At 42.5% G+C, this 21,185-nt stretch overlaps 1 protein-coding gene across 9 annotated transcripts in view; it reads right to left on the bottom strand.

The window, feature by feature from the left end:
• CTNND1 (catenin delta 1) overlaps window positions 1–21,185 on the bottom strand; it is a 48,504-nt gene that overhangs the window by 9,160 nt on the left and 18,159 nt on the right. For 5 of the 9 annotated variants that reach the window (XM_007119194.4, XM_028477370.2, XM_055078753.1 and 2 more), the window contains 14 exons: window positions 15,377–15,493; window positions 13,872–14,162; window positions 11,755–11,826; window positions 10,864–11,016; window positions 9,913–10,448; window positions 6,285–6,748; window positions 4,986–5,169; window positions 4,005–4,122; window positions 3,391–3,544; window positions 2,966–2,983; window positions 2,447–2,515; window positions 1,481–1,608; window positions 1,228–1,378; window positions 253–445 (listed from right to left, as the gene is read on the bottom strand). In XM_007119194.4, coding sequence (XP_007119256.2) covers window positions 253–445; window positions 1,228–1,378; window positions 1,481–1,608; window positions 2,447–2,515; window positions 2,966–2,983; window positions 3,391–3,544; window positions 4,005–4,122; window positions 4,986–5,169; window positions 6,285–6,748; window positions 9,913–10,448; window positions 10,864–11,016; window positions 11,755–11,826; window positions 13,872–14,066 — 2,435 coding nt within the window. In that variant the 5' untranslated portion in view covers window positions 14,067–14,162; window positions 15,377–15,493. The remainder of the gene's footprint in view (window positions 1–252; window positions 446–1,227; window positions 1,379–1,480; window positions 1,609–2,446; window positions 2,516–2,965; window positions 2,984–3,390; window positions 3,545–4,004; window positions 4,123–4,985; window positions 5,170–6,284; window positions 6,749–9,912; window positions 10,449–10,863; window positions 11,017–11,754; window positions 11,827–13,871; window positions 14,163–15,376; window positions 15,494–21,185) is intronic. The other 4 variants (XM_028477372.2, XM_007119190.4, XM_007119191.4 and 1 more) reach the window with 4 other exon arrangements.

The following is a 21,185-nucleotide window of genomic DNA, read 5'->3' as shown; positions in this document are numbered from 1 at the left end:
CCGATGCAGGGGAACCGGGTTCGCGCCCCGGTCTGGGAGGATCCCACATGCCGCGGAGCGGCTGGGCCCGTGAGCCATGGCCGCTGAGCCTGCACGTCCGGAGCCTGTGCTCCGCAACGGGAGAGGCCACAACAGAGGGAGGCCCGCATACCACACACACACAAAAAAAAAGCAAAAGGGGAAAGCCCCTTCCCAGCAACCCCTCTCTCATATTCAAATTTTTCCAGTTGTAATTTTAAGTGTTAATCTCACCCTGATTTGTTGATCAAAACCAGCTTCTCAATACCCTGTGTTTCTCGAAGCTTTTTGGCAGCCTCCAAGTTCTCAGCAATAACTTCATTGATGGTATTCAAAACAGAGACCACAGTATCCTCAGAGAAATTCTGGGAAGAGCTCTGTTGCCCTCCTGGCAGATTCTTTACCAAGTTAGGAATAGCATGTTTACCTATAGCAGTAAGACAGGAGGAATGTGTGCAGGGAGAACAAGCTGAGTCAGGTTGTTAGGAGACTAACACTACACTTAATCGCATCGCTCATATCAAGTATGGATACTATCCACATGAATCAACTTCATTCTCCTGTAGGATTATCATTTCAAAAGAGCAAAGGACCTGGAATAGCCATGGATGTATTGTCCTTCCTATTCTTTTATTTATTCTCTCTTTCAGTCACATTAAAACAATCTGAATACTTTATATCAAATATGCTACACAGTCCATTCAGACAGTCTAATGAAAATAGTACACTGAATACTATACTACTGAATATTATACTACTATTATAGCTTAATAGAACAGTCATTGTGAATTTAAAAACAAAAACAAAAACTGGGCTCTGTCACTTATGAGCTATATTAACTCTGGACAAATTACTTAACTTCCCTGACCCTCAGTTTCCTTATTCTAATAAAAAATTTTTAAAAAATTTTAAAAAAAGGACCCTTGTAAAGTGGTGACATATAAATGAGAATATACAGACATGCTTAACAATCCCTAGTAACAAAGTACATGCTCAATAAATAGATATTATTATTCTATTTTTGAAGAGTCAGCACCTCTTGTCTTTCCAAGAACCATTAAACTATAACCTTCTCCAACCCCCAGATTCACAAACTATGGAGGACTAGGATTCTTCCTCAGCCATTCCAACAAATAAATTATTTAGCACCTGCTGGATTAAAGGTGCTGTACTGGATGCTAAGGTAATGGTTAACATCCAGCTCCTCACCAATTAATTCTTTGTTGCGAGCATCCACAGCCAGATTTCTCAGTGCTCCAGAGGCAGCTTTCACGACCCGCTCATGTTCATTGGTCAGGAGGTCAGCAATGGCAGAAAGAGCCTTCTCTTGACGCAGAGCTGAGCGGATGTATCGACCATACTACAAGTAGCACATGGAAAGAAGCAGAACAGATTACAAGTGGTAGCAAACTAGTTAGCTAAGTCCTCCCATCTCCAAATCCATTTTGTAAAAGGTACTCACTGTCCAGCGCCCAGCACACAAGTTCTGGATGGCCCCGGCTGAGGCTTCTAGGATGGCAGGATTCTTGCTCTCCTTGAGGAGTGAGATGTATATCCGAACCACCTCTGGCTGAAATAAAAGTTCATAGCCTGCACAAGAAAGGACAAGAAAGCAGAGGATGCTTATCAGTACCTACAAACCAGGCTCTGGCTGGTTGAACTCCAGTATTAGTACTCTGGATTAATGGGTTTATGCTCCTATACCAGTAGACTCTCTAAACCCTCCCACCCACCCAACAGCAAACTCAAGAGATCTGACTACTACATCTGATGTAGTCAGATGTAGCCTTAAGAATAAGTCAACCATGGCAAGAGCAAAACAGATATCAACTCATATGCAACTCCTGTCTCTCCCTCCTCCTGGCCTCTCCTCTCCCGCGGTTTACTCTGACCTTGCTTGGCACTCAAGGGGTTCATTTACTCATCGGCAGTGCTCAGAGTTAAAGATTCCTCATCTCAGATGAATTACTTCTAACTTAACTGAGTCGTTCTGCCCACCTGAACTATGATTAAGTGAAAGGGGCTCACATTTAATAACATCGGAATTTTTATATCCACAGAGAGCTGTGAATTTTGGACTCACTCACCATATTGATGACTATAAAAATCCAAACTGTGATAAAGAGACTTCTTATAACAAGTAAAGTTTGAGTCCCAAGAACTAGTGGTTACTTAGGGTACTTAAGTTTCTGGTCTAGACTACCATCAGGTCCTTATCCTCAAGTAATCTGAAGAGTTGCCATAACAAGAAGTCCTTTGAAAGTTACTGTTATTAGTTTCCAAATACTTTTGTCATCACTTCAAATCCTTAAGTCAGAGAAGACAGAACAGTGAACGTACTGTATAGCCTACTGTTAGGCTGCCAAACACCTATCTGTGGACTATGTTTATGAGATCTATGGAGCCTGAGAAGAAAAAGATAACTTACCTCGAGCAGGACTAGTTCTTTTAGGGAAATCCACTGTATCATTTGTTGGATCCTCTGTGGGTTTTTTCCCTTTGGAAATTAAAAAAAGGGGGGAGGGGTAAAAAGTTTAAGAAAGGGAGGAGTCCACCCAGTGTATTTTTTTATTCTTCAGTCAAAATCTTTGGATCAGAGATGCATCAAGAGGGGCATAAAACAAGAAAACAGACAAACAAACAAACAAAAAACCAGGATTCCCAGCTTGTCCCAGATACAAGAACAGAAAACAGGCAGCATATGGGTAAGATAAGGATAACCACTACTGTTGCTGCTGTCCTGAGTTCTGATAACTGGGGCTGCTGTCCAGAAATAGCATGCCATGAGCCATTAGCTCAGAAGAGCTAATCTTCTTTCAGTGGCCATCCTCAACTGAATTTTCCTACATGCATCCACAGGGAAGGGTTAGGCAAAGAAATACCAGGGGAGCTAAAACCAAAACATGCAAATTAGAAGTAGGTAAGCGCCTTAAAAGATTCCACTCACCTCTGGAGAACCACTCATCTTCCAGTGCATCACCCAAGGTGGAAAGTAGAGGAGAGAAATGAAGGAAGAAAAATGCGGCAGAGAGATGTCAACAGGATCATGGGAAAATAAGCAGGAAAGCAGAGAGGAAAAGAAAAACACAGGAAACACAAAGGAGGAATGGGGGAGAAGGCCCCAGATTAGTTGAGTTCTCGGCCTTCACTGCCCAATTACTGATACCAATACCACCACCACCACCACCACCACCACCACCGTCACCGCCATGAAGCACACGACACAGGGGAAGCAGCAGCAGAGCAAAAAGACATCCTGGACTAGGCTGATTCCTGTACTGCTCAGCAAGTATTTTGTACCTAAAGCTAAAAGTGTTCCTTCCTCTCCCCATCCTTACATTAAAGAGCAAGGAACAAAGAACCAAGACTCACCTTTGCCCTTCTTGGCCCCAAAGCAACTGGCAGCATGTGGCCCAGTACTGTTGGCAACGTTGGGAGGTGCCTCTTGGTAACGTTCTGCTTGTGGGATTTCTCGGTGAACTTGATACGACAAGTTCCGAAGGAGGCAAACACAGTTCTCCACAAGCTTGGGATCACAAAATACAAGGTTCAATGAGAGAAGAGAATGACTATAGTGATTTTCTAGCAAGTACAGGCTTCCATGATTCTCGTATTAAAATATTGATCCTCAAAAGCACAGCCCAATTCATCATCTCTCACAATACCTCAAGTGCCCACGCTTCTCAAAATTCTTGTAGCCTCAGGCTAACAGAAGGTTTCTGCTACCATTTGGTGTGTTAACACAAAACTCAGGCTCACTCTGACTTTTTTCCCAATTAGAAAAAAATGCAAGTATGGCTTAACAGCTTTAAAATATATAGGTGAAGGAAATTCTAAAGAAAACCGTTTTCGTCTATGGTGAACACCCACTTTAAGGAGTAGGGGCTGGTATAGGTATCTAATGTTATTTGAAAGCCTGAGATGATAGGTCTGCACTATGGGTACCTCACGGTTGTTGTGAATGGAATTCTCACCCATTAACCTACCTTGCTGTCTGAATCTTTCTGTCCAATCTCAGCCTGAACAATGAAAATGAGAGCATCCACCAAACCATCACATTCCCGAAGCTTCCGGCGAGCTTCACTCCTCTCCGAGCTGACATTCCTGAGGGAAAAAGGAGAGGCTTCAAGATGACTAAAATCCAGAAAACCCTCTCTTAATATCCTTAACATCTACAAGCCTCCTTAATATCTTTTCTTTTCACTGTAACAAATAACAAGTACCTGTTACAAGGAAGGCACTGGAGTTGAGAGAAAGTTGAATAAAACAGTTCCTGCTTTCAAGACATTTATAACCAGGCCAGGGAGGGGGGTGTATAAATAAAGTATACCAACAACAATAATTTAAGACAGAATAGATACTTCTTGCCTGGAAGTACAAATGAAGAATAGGGGCAGAGCACGTAGGGGTATAATTCCAAAGAGAGAAAGAATATATTGCACATTTACAGGGTATTAGAAAAAGAAATCAGGAAAACTTACATGAAATAAGAGCACTTGAGTTTAGCTTCAAAAGATAAATAAGCAGAAAAAGGCATTGCAGACAGAGGAAGAGCTCTTCCTCACTCTATCCTTCTAGTAGTTTGTACTCCATTTGTTGCATTTATCGCAGCCTGACTTGAAATACAAATAACTGAAGGCAAGAACACAGCTACACACAAGCCTAGGACTAGACGACTGCCTTACGTGCAGTAGGTATTGAACAAATGTTTACCAAATTATATGAACAAAGTCGAAGAGGCACAGAAGTGAGGAAGATATGCGGTTTACTTGCCGTTCCCCACACAAGGCATATATGGTCTGCAAGGGAGTAGTGACAAAGGTAGAAAAAGAGGTTGAAGTCATAAGATGCAATACAAACAGGAATGGAGGCTGAATGACAGGCTAAGGAATTTAAACTTTTTTTAAAAGCAATTTAAGTTAGTCTTCAAAAATTCAAACTTCATACTCTCAGAACCCTTATGTTACCTAAGGCAGCCAGCTGTGTTGGTGAGCACAGACTCCCACTCAATATGGCGCGGCTTACAATCTTCATTAGGTTCCCGCTCCCAACCAGAATGCGGAATGATTACTTCATCTGTCAAGGCATGCAGTGCGTGGTCCACAATCTCCATTTTGATTGAGTCATGGGATGAGAGATTCCACAGGGTTCCTGGAAGAGACAACTCATCAGATAGCCCTCCAGCACCCAAGACAGTATGTTTGAAGAATGCCAAAGAGAATCCCCTATTCCAACATTTCTCAGTCCTCCCCAATGACCAAATACCTTGTAATGATATTCAAGCTTTAGTTTGTGACCCACAATAAGAAATATATTGTCCATTATGGCTCAATACAAACATACATACCATGAAGTAAGGTTTCATAAAACAATACTTATTATAAGCCGTACCCTCTAGGCTATCTACACCCACTTCTCAATCCCAGCACCACTGACATTTTGGGCCAGATAATTCTTTGCTGTGGGAAGCCGTCCTGCCCAACATTAAATGTTTAGTGTATGTCCAGCGTTTACTCATTTGATGCTAACAGCACCTCCTCCCAACCTCCCCAAGTTATGACAACCAGAAATACCGCCAGACACTGCAAATGTCCTCTGGGGGGCAAGATCACCCCCAATTGAGAAATACTGATCTATGCTATTTCTTTTTCTTTCTTTCTTTCTTTCTTTCTTTCTCTTGGAATGCTGAATGTGATCCACAAAGTTGTGTTCAATACACACGGATGGAGTATGACCCACAATCTGAAAAACCACTCTTCTAAAGCAAGGACCACAAGCACAAATGCCTACACATGCCAGGCAGGTCAGTCAGGACAAGCAGATATTTCAAAGAAATTACAAGAATATGGGTTAAGTGCCAACTGACACTCAAGCTTCAATTTGGGGGAGGCAACTTCCTAGGTGGTGGCAGTTGGTCAGAGATAACATGTTGGAAATTATTGAGAACTGGAGAGCACATGCCCCAATCAGCACAGACCAACTACTGCCAGATAGCAAAATAGATCCACTGCTACCAGTTCCCGCACGTTTAAAATAGAAGGCAAGAATCTGGAATTTTAAGTGAAATCTTCTGCATTTAAAACATCAGCAAACAATGCTTTAAAATTTGGAAAACCTTGCATGATCCAAATCTGTGAGATGGATTTGACCCAAAGGCCACAACCTTTCACCAAAAGTCAGAGGACCTGAAATCCTTCCAGCTCTCAATATCTCTAAGGGATAACAGTGACCCTAACCTAGCAGCTTCCCTTGGGCCTAGAACTCACCAGTAATAACTTCAGTGAGGTCCATATCTCGAGCCTTTCGGAGTAATCGCACAAGAGCAGGGACACCATCACAGTTTTTTATGGCAATCTTGTTATCCTGGTCACGCCCAAAAGAGATATTCTTGAGAGCTCCACAGGCTCCAAGGTGCACTTCTTTTTTGGGGTGGTCTAACAATCCCACCAGTACTGGGATACCCTTGAGCTTCCGAACGTCAGTCTTCACCTTGTCATTGCGGTAGCACAAGTGCTGCAGGTATGCAGCTGCATTGGACTTGACAGCATCCAAACGGAATCCTAGCATGGCTATCACCTCTGGCAGCTCTGGCTGTCTCCAATTTGGGGGTGGAGGCCCTCCCTTGCGCAGGCTATCCAAGCTTGCTAAACTTCCCCGTTCATGCTGGGCCAAAGGAGCCCAGTAGTACTGGTCTGATGGCACCTCCTCACCAATCATGTCTTCATAGCTCCTGCAGTGTTGGAAGAACCAAAAAGAAAAAAGGAGTACATTAAGTTGTTAAGCCTGGCTTCTTGGAGGGCTCCTGTTACCCCTCATCCTCAAGGAATGAGGAACCCCAGCTCTAGTACACTACATCCTATCTCTCCTTTGCATAAAAAATATACGGACCAATTTTTCTTAATGAGGTAAGACAATAATCTTATTATTGCATCTGCAATTAGATTAAAACTGCCATTTTTTTCTGTGAAGTTTACTAGCTTGGAGGAGCAACAAGCGTTCGGATAGTTAATCACAAAAAAAGAAGCAAATCCTGACTGCTTAGCTTTTGAATGATACCTGACACCGATTAAACTTCTCCAGGTAGAGACTGAAATAAACCTTCAGACAGCAGAGTTAATGAAACCAACTGACTTGGTACCACAGAAATTGGCGAACAATGTCTGAGAACAGCTCTCATAAGGCCTTAGGCTGAAGGGAAAATAAGGCATTTACACACAGGAAAGAGCTGGTGGAATAAAGCCCTTAAACACATTTCACATTTAAGTCTCTCCTTACCCTACTTCGGAAATTATTAAAAAGGAGATGATCGAGTAAAAGCAGTAAAGGATGTCTTAATACCTCATGTGAACACTTGGCTTTGGGATTGATGAGGTATAAGCTTGAACATTAGTTTGCACTAGTTCATCCCAAGGTCATCTCTGCTACTTAACAAATGTGTTTGAGACATAATTTCTAGTCTCCAATTTCTAAAGACAATACTTCCAATTCTGTTAAAATAGACACTACTGACCACCATCACATTTGGGATACCCAGTCACTATGAAAAGGAATAGACAGAGCAATTGAAGGTAAAGAAAAACATCTAACCAGAGATACTGCTTCCTATTTCAGTACTACCAACAACCACTAGAGGGTGAGTCTGTCACACTATTATTTATTCATAACCACCAGGAAGGAAGAGACCCATTATCAGTGAGCTCATCTCACTCTGTGGCTCCCACAGGAGAGAGGAGAATCCATTGTGTGGAGCTCTCCAAATAAGCCCATCGTTTGTTCCGCAAAACCACTCCCACTGTCACCAAACCCTCAAGGTTAGCCTGAGCAGAGGGCCTGCCTCATAGCTGTCAACATCAACCACTCAAAAGTGATTTAAATGGACAAAGCAGTTAATAAAAAAATCACTGTTTTTTAATATCAGTGAAACAAACAGGTTATATAGCTGAGTTTTAAAAGTAGGCAACTAAACAGCATATTAAGTAAGATTCCATTTCAGTAGGGAAAATATAAAGTCAGAGTGTGTTTACATGTATAATAAGAAAAAGAACTCAAAGGAAAAGCATCAAAATGTTAACAGTAGTTCTTTATCAATGAATGGTGTGCTTATCTAGTTTTGTAGTGATGATGTTTTTACTTTTATTATTGTTTTAATATTGGGATCAGAGAAGATTTTGGTCACTCAAGATATTTTTACAAGTGGATCATGACATTCTTTCCTTTGTCTTACAAATACCAGAGCTGTGCCCAGAAAGACTAAATGACTTGCTTAAGGCGACATAGCTAGTGGCAAAGGCCCAACTAGAACCGAGGTCTTCTGGTTCAGTGCTTTTTCTACAAATCATTCTGCCTTTACTGTTTTCGTTTGACCTTGTATCACTCTCCTAGCCTCAGAACAGGAAGCAGCAAATGTTCTTGCTAGTCAAGCAGGTTTCCAAGTCCAGTATCACCCTGGAATAAACCCAAGAAGCAAGCCCAAACCCTCTTTCTTTATGTCAGTTGCCCCAGCAAGGGACAACAGAGAATGACCTGGCCACCAGAACCCACCTAGATCCAATCCCTCTGCTAATGAGGAAGTCAGAAAAAGCAGACTTGTCAACAAAGAGAAGAAGCCAACACCCTAGGCAGACTCCTTTGGTGATAACTGTTATCTACCACTGCTCCAAGTTGCACCAACTAAGGCCTGGTGTGCCCCCTCACCCCCACCCCAGGAATAAAAGATGAGTCACATGGGAGTTGGATTTGCTGTCCAAAAGATACCTGACAGGTGAGTGACTCAGGCTTAGATAATGCGGCCTCTACCCCTGGGCCCAGCCCAGTCTACTGTTCACCAAAGCCACCTAATATGAGTAAAATGAGCACCAAGGCATCTGTTTTAGAAAGTCATGACCTCATACAGAAATTCAGCAACAGCTGTTAGGATAGCCTTACCATTAAGACGTCCATAAATCTTCTCCCTTAAGTCTTATCATTTCTCTTTGCCTGGAAAACACTGTCTCTGATTTATTCTAAAGCAGGATTGGCAGCCCATGGGCCAAACCTGTTTTTTGTACAGTCCCAAAACTAAGAATGGTTTTTATATTTTTAAAAGGTGGTAAAAAGAAGAACGGCATACAACAAAAACGATATACTGTTTGCAAAGTCTAAATTAGTTCTATTTGGTCCTTTACAGAAAAGGTTTGCCAACTCGCATTCTAAAGCAATTTTTCAAGGCAAACCATTTACCAGTCCAAACGTCAATTACTACCTTTTTCACATCACCAAAGAATCCCCAGGGACAAACAGTAAAGTCAGAATTAGTGACCTTTCAGAGTGTCAATAATGTACCACCCTCTAAGGAAGCCACCCCCATTTCACTTTACAATCAAATGTAAGAACCTAAGCACACAAAGTGTCAGGGTTTTTGTGAGATCAAGGTTTGTTTTTACTTGAGATTAAAACCATCACAGCGAAGGTTCTTATGTATACCCCTAACTATCTATTCTGGCCTAAAACCCTCAACCTTGTTCTTGACACCAAACCAGAAGCTGAAGAAATTCACAAGCACAAATATTCCATAGCCTCAGACACCAGGCTCCAAAAGGGGGTCAAATCCTAGGCAGAAAATATAGAAACTCTTGGCACAGAAACAAAGGCCGCTCTTCAGAACACAGACCAATAACTATCACAAGTTGTTTTCTATAATTAGAATATATGATTTCTACAACGAAAAAGAGACAAAAAGGCACGTCAATACTTAGTAAAATCAGAAAAGGGAAGAAAAGGGTGGTCTTCCACAAAAATAGGCAGAGGAGGGGGCCACAACTACCTCTGATCCCAAAAAGCACTTAGACGGAGAAGGAACAGCTAGCCCTTTTTGCTGTCTTTGAAAGACCCTTTTCTTCCCTTTTTCTTGCCTACCTGAGGCGTCGCCGAGGGTCAGAGGGTGTCCCAGTCCGACGGCCAGTGCCATAATCAGACATCATGCCGTAATCCACGTCATCGTAGCCCATGCTACGCTGGTCATCCTCGAGCCCATAAGGCTCTGGATGAAAACGATGCAGATCCACGCTGCTCCCACCTACCCGAACCTGGGGCTGGGGCCCATAGACATCCTGTCTACTGGGTGCCCGGTAACCTTCCATGCTGGGCCTGTACCGCTCCTCAATGCGGGTCACCCGGGACAGGCTGCCATAGTTGTCACTGCTACTTGGATAACCATCTTCATAGTGGCGGCTATACCCATCAGGAGGGTAGTGGAAGTTCCTGGGAAGGGTAGCAGTGCCTGCTGGCCCCACATAGGGGCCAGGCCCCCCAGTGCCGTTCTTGCGGAAGTCACGACCCAGAGTCTGGATATAGTTGTTTGAAACTGATGAGGCATCTACAGGCAGCCCATCTGGTCCCATAGGGACTGGCTGGACTGTCCGTGTTGTCACAGTCTTCACTACTTTCTTGACCTTCAAGTAAAGAAAGAGAAAAGAAAAATTACTGAAGTGAACAAATTAAGCTTAAATTCTAGAGCACTCTAAGAAAAGAAACAAACCTCTACCTGCAGCTCGCTTTACCTAGAAATGCCATGCAATCTACCATCTACCCTTCTCTCCATCTTATAGGAATTCTCCAGGCAGGAAAATTGTGCTGGCAGTTAACTATGCCTCTAAGGGAAGCTACTGCAGACTCTCTCTTCCTCATTCCATTAGATTTTCCCATATCTCTTCTATTTTCTCTGTCTACCCAGAGATCAATTTCTTTATCCCTTTACCACAGATCAGTGGCTCCTCATCCACCCTAATTAAGTGCTTAGCCCCTCCCCTTAATAAAGACCATAGGAAGAACTCCATCATCCCAAACCTTATACAAGTGTTAGCTTACTGTGGTCTCCGTGCGCCGAGTGGTTCCATCATCCGAGGTCTCCACAGAGACAACAGACATAGCTCCCTCAGGGTCCTCCTCCGTGTAGGTCTCCACAATCTGCCCTGGCTCCTGCATCCTGGGGATGGTGCTATACAAAAGGTGACTGTGATCCTACATGGAAAAGAGAAAAAAGAAAGAGCTATTATTAAGCCATATATACTAACAATGCATCCCAATGAGAGGCACTGCCTCCCTAAAGACACTGCATCTTCTATGGGCCCCAGGATTTTTAGAGGGGTGCCTGTTCCCACTTTTGAATTTGTACAAAAGGGCAGAAGACATAATTTCCCAGTTCTCGTCATTTAACGAACAGGAACTGAGTTAACTATAGCTACATCAACACCCAAGTGACAGAGACAGCAGATATAACTTCCCAGTTCTAGTCAACTAAGTGAACATGAACTGTATTAAACTGCAGCTACATCTACATCTGAGGGATCCTTCAAAAAAAAAAAAAAGTTCACCCAATAAGAACTTTTAAGATGAACCAGAAAACCCCAATAAGAGCTATCTTCTGAATAGCTCTATGCTATTCTTCAGATATGCCTAAGGCTCAAGATCAGCCAGATTTTAGGCATGGTTTTCTGCAAAGTAGAACCATGCCCATTCTAGAAAAGGGATGTAGTAATTGAGAGATCAAATACTGGCTCAATGGTCATTACAATTAATTCCAAAATAAAACTACACTTATACTTTGAAACTCCATTTTTTAAATTTCCTAAATGAAAGAAACTAATTAACGGGAGCTTACAATGTGCCAGGCACTTTAGAAGACACCAATATGCTCTTCAGCTGAGTAAGTAAAAAAGATATGAATAAGCAACCCAGACCTTGAGCCAACAGAATTACCTGGGGTCCGTTGAGTTTCAGATCTGAAAATTTCTGTCGCTCAAGGTCAACATCGCCCGCAAACCGGCCGTTCTGAAACACAGCCCACAAGAAGACAATTCATTTTGTGGCCTTCTTTTGCTCTATCAAACACAAATGATCTTTTTTTCCAAACAGGAAAAGGCCTTTCAAGAAGACATTTGTGGCCTGGAGTCCTTCTGTCAGTACAGATAAAAGAAGCACATCACTCCTTAGACTTAACACCTCAAGACTGGAACCGGGCCTAGAACTCTGGCAGACTGGGTCTCTGGAACATAGGAACGTAAGCTCTATGAGGGCAGAGGTTTATTGTGTGTTTTGTTTTTGGTCAGTTTTGTTCACTGTCTCCCTAGTGCCTTGATCAGTGCCTGGCACATAATAGGTACTCAAAAACTATTTTCTGAATAAGTAGCAGAGACTCAGATAAGTTCCCCACGAAATCTTTTTGGAAAGCCGTAAGAACATAAGGAAACTTGGAAAGCCTAGGTTGGGGGGTTTCCAAAAGGCTTCTTTATTGTTTCATGCATCTTCATGCTCCACAACCACTGGAAACTCCCATACCAGGCAGCTTTTTAAAGAAAGAGGCAAGAAATATGAGTTTCTCTTTCCAAGTAGAAAGAAAACAAGTATCTCAACTCCCCTCAAGCAGATGTCTCAGCATCTTCATCACCAATTATCAGAGCCACAGAACATGTTCAAAAATGTCATTCTTAAGTTGCTCTGTCTTAAACAGCAGGAAATAATCTAATAACATTATACTACGTAAAAACACATTTGACTACTCCCCTTCAAAAAGAATACAGTGAGATTCAGCCACCTTGGGAGACTCTTCCCCCACCCTACTCCCATTACATAGGGAGTGTAATGCTGTAGGGAAAGGAAGTTAAACATTACTTTCAGGAAGAAGGAAGGGTGTGGTTTCATTGCTGAGCAGAAGTTAAAAATAAAAGAGAAAGAGAGAGAGAGAGAGAGAGAGAGAGAGAGAGAGAGAGAGAGAGAGAGAGAGGAAGGATCCATGTACTAAATCCTGGAATTCCCCACCACCTCCAAGGCTGAGCAGTCCTGCTCTCCTTTTCAATACCCCTCCCTCAACCCTAACCCTCTATTCTTGTTCCTATAAAAATCCTAGGAACACTGCAAACACACTGCTTCCAAATTCCTGATCATCCCCAAATGGAATTATATCCTCTCACTCAACACGCTCCTTAGCATGAGGGACCTTCCCCATCTTAAAAAATAAATAAGTAATCAATGAAAGGACTTATTGGAGCATGAGTACTGTTCTTAGTTCCCATCAGAGATCTCTTAAAATGAAGTCTATCAGGCAATGCCTACCACACACACACACACACACACACACACACACACACACACACACAAAACCTCAGACAGATTACATCACAGCGAAGTCAGACTACAGAAACCATAGGAAACACAAGATACTTCGCATTTCTAACACCAACTCTCCCAAGTCACATCAGAGTCAGCCAACCCAGAGACCACTGGCTCCTGTGGTTATTTGGGTTAAACAGCAGCATGATGCTCCCTCTCCAACTCTAACCAAAAGAATTAACAATGACCCCTTCCTCCAAGGAATGATTTGCACAGCCAACAAAAAGAGTATGCAGCAGGAATACACAATTTATGAACACTGCCACACCTTCTGAGCAAACTGTTCTCTGAGGGAGAATACAAGATGCCCAACTTCCCCAACCACTAAACAGGCTTTTAATTTCCTGAATTTCTGATGTGGGGACGGGGGCGGGGGGGGGGAACACACAAGAAAAAACAACAAGTAACCTGAGTACAGCTTCAAATTATATGATCTGCCATTACTAGAACTGCATCCCAACCCAGAAACCCCACTCCAGCAAACAAGAAGTCAGATGGATGCTTCTAGAGAGAAGTCCACCCAACTCAGCACAGCAGCAATATTCCCTATCTCTTAATCAGTATTTATCACCCCTGTAAAGGTTATCACGAGGCATGGGCACTGGACAGCCCATAACCACGAGGAGAGTAGTTTCCCAAGAAGGATCATAGTCTCTCTATGACCATGCCAAAGTCCTACCTGCAGGTCTGATGGAGAGAGGGGTTACCTGATGCCGGCGGGTGAGGGTGCCGTTGGCCATGAGCGGGTTGGCATCTTGTGGTGAGACCCGGACGCGTTCCAGTTGCGCCGAGACGTGGCGCCGTTCCTCCTCCAGCGCCCGGGTCAGCTTCTCAAACTGGGCCTCTTGTTCCTTCACAGAGGCCAAGATGCTGGCGGTCGACTCCACCTCTGAGTCGTCCATGAAGGTAAGGGGCAGAGCCGCCGCAGGGCAGGGTAAAAAGGGAAGGTGGATCACAGGGGGAGGAGAAAGGAGGGAGAAGGTCCCCCTCACTTCACACTACCGGGAAAAGGTAAGAGAGAGGAGAGAAAGAAAAGGTCACAGGTCAGAGAAGACAGATGAATTATTAATCCCAGAGCCAAAGATGCCCTCTCGTGGTTTTACTGCAGCGTAGAAAGAGAGCCACCACCAAGCCTGGACCCATCACCAGTGTCTGTTCAAGCAGGATCCTTTGCCCATTACCCTCTTTAACACCCCACCAGAAATAACTATTGAAAGGAAAAGTGCAACTAGATCCAAGAGAGAATGTGCCTAAGGGCTGTAGTCATGACATGAGTTTAAAATTAGGTTATTCTCCCCTGGAAAAATTTGCTGGCATCAACTCAATTGAAGATGTAACTCCACAGTATAGACAAGCACACACTGTCCTGCAGGGGCAAGCCACCTCTGAGATAAGGGGGCAGTACAGATCTTACTTAACCTCTCCCAAATCTGAACACTGAAATTGCTGGAGTGGTGGCAAAATATACTAAATGAATATGTTAAATTAAAACGCCGATAAGAAATGGATGCAGCAAAAAAAATTCCCACCATCAAAGGCAGGAAATAAATCTAAGGCCCTCAAATTGAATACATTTATAAAGGGACTTTTCTACTTTTAAAAACTACACTACAATATTGAGGGCAGAATGTGTGCCTTGGATAACAGAGGCAAGAAAGCAACAGAATAAAAAAGTCTATGTGTAAAAAGGCAACATTTTCAGTGACCTTCACATCTCTTTGTGGAGTAGGAAAAGGAGGATTATATTAAATTATAACGTTATCCCTTGAAGTAGTTCGTATTCTAACCTTCAGTTAATAGCTGGAACTTCCTACATCTCTGTTATCCTGCAGAAAGCTCTAAACAGGCTACATTTTTACCTCTTTACATATTCCAACTAAGGGTAAATATCCAAGTATCTAGAGGGTTTATATGTACCACTTCTACAATAAATGATATTCAGAAGCGAAGAGTTCCCCATACCCTATTACATAAACTGCAAGCTGGCTAGTAAGTGGAGGGGCACTGTAGTCATACTGTTGGACTTAGTAGGGTTTCTCTCTTATAAGTTGGCTATAAGAGACTTTCTGGTCAGTCCAAGATATAGATACCATGTTGAAAGGCAGGATTTAGAATAAACCCTCTCCCGTATTCCCCACCCTCTCCTCAACCCCTCCAGAAAAAAGGCACTTAAATTTTTTTTAATTCTTAATAAACGTATTTACATACACACCTGTTAAGAGAAGGTCGTAACTGATTGGTTTAACAGAGAACAGCCCAGTCTAGATTCAAAATATCATGGGAGAAGCATCCCAGCCACCACAGCAAGGAGGAAGCAGGAAGAAGAGAGCTGTAGAAATATTTGGAGGAAAAATAGGAATGAGAGGAAAATAAAATACACCTAGTACATTTTTTTTAAAAAGGAGCAGCAAGGGCAGGTATTGGGGAAAAAACAATCTGGGAATGGAAGGGAGTAATTTAAAATACGACTTGGAATTGCTTAGTGTGACAAATGCCCTTTGGACTTTGCTCTGTTTTCAAATACTTGGACCTTGGTTGTAGTTTTCATTAAAACCTGGATTCTACTGTCATGTCAGAGTTCCTCTACATGTATTTCTGTAGAGAACCAGGAGCAGGTCATAATGTGGATATAAATTCACTTACCCCCTGCTCCCAGCAACCAAATTGGGAAGGAAAAAAAAATTGCTGTTGGAATGCCCTTCCCCCTCCTTCCCACCCCTAAGGCAGAAACCTCAAAGCCCAGTCCCAGCATGCCCACATAGATATTGAGAAACCAATGCAATAGTCGTCGTGGGGAAGACATGTGGGGACTAGCCTAGCTAAGTCTTTTGCTTCAGTTCCCTTTCCCACGCTCCCCAGAGCCCTAACAAGCACAATCGCTTGGGCCTGTTTGCTTTAGAGTATATGCAGTATTCAGCAAGCAAGAGTACCCAGAGGAACTGATAAATAGGTGCCCAATAAACTCCTTAATTAATTCTCCATCACCAAGACTCCTTCCAGTGGATCTAAATCCAAGAATGTGGCGGTCTTTTTTCCAAAGTCTTCCTACCCAGGCTCTGGGCTCCCGCAGTCACTTATCAACTCCTGTTCTTCCTTTAGGTCCAAAGGCCATTGTCACTCTCTCAATTCCCACCCTACATTCCAACAGGCCACTCAAAAGTCTTTAATAAGTAGCCTTTTTTTTTTTTTTTTTTAATGTTGCTCCCTTTTCATCTCTATTACTTCATTTGCACTTGCCCTCATCTGCTATGTACAATGACCTATGAACCTTCCACACCAAGAGGACCCTGAGCTGGGGAGATTTTTCCAGTTCTGGGTTTCAACAGGGTCTGTCTGAACTGTAGTTAGCACTCTGGAGGTCTCCGCCCTGTAATCTTCTTTGCTAATAAAAGACCAAACTACCACTACTATCAGGCATACAGTGCCAACACTCCCTGTTGCACAGAGAAACTGTCACCCTTCCATAAAATTGCCACTTTCTGCCCCCACAACTTTAGCTAATACAATACAGGGAGTTAGGAAGGGTAGTAGGGCCTCTACCCAGGGCTCTAGGTCGGGAAGCAATATCTGGAAAAACATCAGCTTCTCCCATCTTCGTGGCTTTAAAAGCTGACCACCTGGCTCTAATTTGGAGAAGAAGGCAGAAAAGTTAAGAAAGAGAAGATCGGATTCCTAGGCCTAACAGCATGGGGGAAATTTTCTGCCTCAAAGAGGGCAGAAGCAGAGCTTTGTAGGACAGAACTGGACTCAGAAGACAGGTCCCAGTCCTGGCTCTGCCACTAGCCAACAATGGCAGTAAGTCACTGCCACGTTCTCATCTGTAAGATGCCAATACCACCAGCCCCGTCTAACTCAGAGTTGCTGTGAGGATCGGCTGAGAATTTAATGCTATACAAATGTGAGGTATTAAGTTGTTTCAAGAGTTAGTTTCTATCTTCCAATTACATTACTTAATAGTAATGCCTCAGCCCAAAACTATTTTGTGAACTAGTAGATGAAATTAACTGGATCAAGTGCATAACTGGGTTCTTAGGAGAGGATGAACTGGTTTCCCTACTCCAACACTATTTACTAGGAGGTCCCACCTAGACCAGTGTTTCTGGGACATAGGATGCTTCTCTAAGTGCCTGGCAGTTATCACAGAATTACACATCTGCTATAATGAGCTCTCGATTCCCTGTATGAGGCCTTAGCAGTTTATTACTAAGGAGAAAGGGAAGGTGAAAAGAACTAGCAATTACTGAATGTTTTACATTTATTATCCTGTCAATCCTTACAGCAACTCTAAGGAAGTTTTACTGCAAATGAGAAAACAGGCTATAGGTGTAGAAATTACCCAAGGTCTCAGTTAATAGCAAATTTTGAACTTAAGTTCAATATAAAATGGACAGTCCAGCATCTCTCTCCTACAACTTTTACGAGCTTTCTACCCAAACATCACAGGAAAAAGGGAAAAGAAAAAGTTTCCATTTATCTTTAGGTTAAAGGGTTATCCATAATGTCTACAAGTAAGAAATAAGTGGGAGAAAAGAAATAAATGGGAGGAAAAAGAAAGCATATGTGGGGGAAGAGAACGAAGCAGGTAGGCAAGATATATAGTACACCACCTCACAACTCAGAGGCTTGAGAGTCTTGTCCATGCCAAACATACACATCATAAGAAAATTATACTATAGACCAGAATCTGCAAACCATTAACTGATTCTGGCAGTTAGAATCAGGAAAGCCTTAAGACTACAGGCCAACATCTTTACAGGTTGGCCACTTATTATTTTCAATGGATTACACTCGTTCTCACTTAAAAAAAGTTCATCGGGAATTCCCTGGCGGTCCAGTGGTTAGGACTTGGGGCTTTCACTGTCGTGGTCTCGGGTTCAATCCCTGGTCAGGGAACGAAGATCCCGCAAGCTGAGCTGCACAGCCAAAAAATTAAAAAAATAAAAAAAGATCATCAAGGAATTGCCAAGGTGCGGGAGAGGAGCAAAGTGAACAAGTGAACCTTGCAATTCCCCTAACACTTGATTTTCTCAGAGTAACTGGTTTTACTCTTTTTTTAAAAAAAAAATAAATTTATTTTATTTATTTTTTATTTTTGGCTGCATCTGGGTCCTTGTTGCTATGCGCAGGCTTTCTCTAGTTGCAGTGAGCAGGGGCTACTCTTCGCTGCAATTGTAGTTCTTCTTGCTTCTGCTGTCTGCCCTCTGGTGGATTAGGCTATCTAAGAGGCTTGTGCAACTGTGTTTTTTTTTTTTCCTTGATTGAACTTAACTACACTCTATTTTTTAAATTGTTTTTAAAGAGGCAGCTTTTGTTTTTATTGAGCAGCACTGTGTTTATTTTTTTTTCTTTTATTCATTCATTCATTTTTGCCTGCGTTGGGTCTTTGTTGCTGCGCGCAGGCTTTCTCTAGTTGCAGTGAGCAGGGGCTACTCTTCGCTGCGGTGCATGGGCTTCTCGTTGCGGTGGCTTCTCCTGTTGCAGAGCATGGGCTCTTCAGTAGTTGAGGCATACAGGCTTCCGTAGTTGTGGCGTGTGGGCTTCAGGAGTTGTGGCACGAGGGCTCGGTAGCTGTGGCTCACAGGCTCTAGAGCACAGGTTCAGTAGTTGTGGCACATGGGCTTAGTTGCTCCACGGCATGTGGGATCTTCCCGGACCAGGGATCGAACCCGTGTCCCCTGCATTGGCAGGCGGATTCTTAACCACTGCGCCATCAGGGAAGCCCTGGTTTTACTGTTAACAGGCCATAGGTCCTATAGACCTACGAGTCTACAACAAGGCTCCCACATTCAAGCAATGACAACAGTAAATATTCAATCTCTTCTGTAAGAATTCTGAACTAGAAGAAGTTGAATTAAATCAAATACCCAGAAAGACCAAACAGTTTGACAATGCCAACCGGGTAAAGGGGGAAAAGAAGAAAGTCACTTGCCAATAGCACAATCCCCACAATGACCTGCTCTACTGTAAACTGGCCATAGAAATATAATTTGAAATTATAATTTTTAGAGGTTAAGAACATAAACTTTGGAATCACACTGACTGCGTTCAAATCCCAGCTCCATTGCTTCTTAGCTATATGACTTTGGGCAAATCTCTCTAATCCTCAGGTTTCTTTTCTGTAAAATGGGAAAAATAAAATACATAGGGTGGTTGTGAGGATTAAACGAGACAATCCATGGAAAGTACTTAGAAAATGTCTTGACGCGCAGAAAGCTACTGCTACCAATACAATACTATTACAGATAGTTAACACAAGAGACTAGAGTTTTGGTCGTGTTGTTAGGGCTTCTGAATAAACCACACGTCTCCACATGTTCCCCTCTCCCACTTACTGTAGCTCTGTAAACTACAGGAATCCTTCACACTCTTAAAGGGGAAAAAAAAAAATTAAACTCCAGGCCAGGGGTCAAAAGACCCTGAGTTCAAGTCCTGGCTCTGCCAAAAACAAATTGTGAGACCTTGGAGAAGTTATAGATAACCCTGTAAGCTTTACTTTTTATTACTTTTCAGAGTTTAGCTTTAATGGGCTAATATATGTAAAACTATAGGCTGGGTAACTCTGAACCTCTTTCCCACCTCCATGCACTTCATATAAGTATATCCAAAGAGATGACCAGAATCAGGCATATAAGCCTCTGCGGAAAGCAGAAAAATTATTTGTCTTCAGATGGAGAACTCTAAACCCCGTAAAACAGTCTTTGGGTTCTTAGGAAAGAACTGTTATCTTCTGTAGAGCCTGGTCCAAATGCAGCCCTCTTCCCTTCTTCCTATTTCTTCATTATGAAATCAAAACCTATGTCATAAAGTTATCCCTTCCCTCTAAATGCAATGATAAGCAAAATTCCTCTTCTACATCACCCTAGGGATTTCAAACTGCTTTTTTAAAGAGCACACTGAGCCGTCTATTGAAGAATACCAATCAATAAAATATAGCACCTGTAACATTACAGAACTGTATTACATAACATTCAAACTAAAAAAGGTAGGTCTTCCAACACCTAAAAGGCATTTATTTGCCTTAACTGGCATTTGCCCCAAGTTCAAAGCAATTAATGCTGTTCAACCACAAACAGAGAAAATTGGCACCTTATTTTTAAATCAAAAGGAATATATTTTGTCAATAGCTTTTCTATGGCTTCTTATCACAGAGTGCTTATACCAAAGTCCAAAGTCTTAGTACTCCACCCACCACTTGATGCTCCACCATCCAAAGCTTAGAACAATTCAAAGCTCAGTCAGAACAATTCTCGTATTTCTCCCTGCTGGAAAGACTCACTCCCACACTAACCCCAAGTCTATGAACGTGACTTGCAATAAGATGGAGAAAGGACTGTGCTCACTTCACAATCTCATGTCAACTGGGCACTTCTCATAATTACAAAACTGACATTCCAGAAATGGCATTGTCTTAGGTGTTCAGCAGTTTCTGTGCTTCCCTGGGGATCTGCTTTATGATAGGCTCAGCTTCTCCACTTAAGAACACTCAAAAGGCTGACTGAAGGAGTCTCAGTTTTACAAGGAAGGACTAGGTCTCACTGTGTCCAAGACAAATCTGATGAATTAAGGGAGTCTCTGGCAAATCACCCTCCTCTTAGGAAAGAATGATCATTCTATCTCATTGGCGTTTCAGAGAAAAAAGGGAAAATAAATATATGAAAGGTTTTTTTTGTTTTTGTTTTTTTTAAAGAAATACTCCTTGTTAAAAGGTGGCTGAGCTAGCAATCTCTATAGGTCACTAGGACACCTTAAACATTCTAGTTACCTGTCAGGATTTAAAAGGAAATCTGTGACTTTAAAAGGAAAAAAAAAAAAAAAAAAAAAAAAAATCACCTCCACCATCTTGACCCTAAATTCAGAAACCAGATGGAACATTCTTTTTGCTCTCTTTTCCCCTCCCAAGTATTCTGGGAACCCCCCAAACCATAAGATACTAAAATGTCTAAATGCTAGACTGGCTTTGAAGCAAAGGAAGGGTGTGGCTCTCAGCTCGTGAGGGGGCCCAGGACTGAAAGGGTATGGAA

This window comes from Physeter macrocephalus, chromosome 16 (genome assembly GCF_002837175.3).
Source record: "Physeter macrocephalus isolate SW-GA chromosome 16, ASM283717v5, whole genome shotgun sequence".
In the NCBI taxonomy this organism is placed as follows: domain Eukaryota; kingdom Metazoa; phylum Chordata; class Mammalia; order Artiodactyla; family Physeteridae; genus Physeter; species Physeter macrocephalus.
Note: the sequence above shows the minus strand (reverse complement) of the source record. Positions and strands in the feature narration are given on the sequence as shown.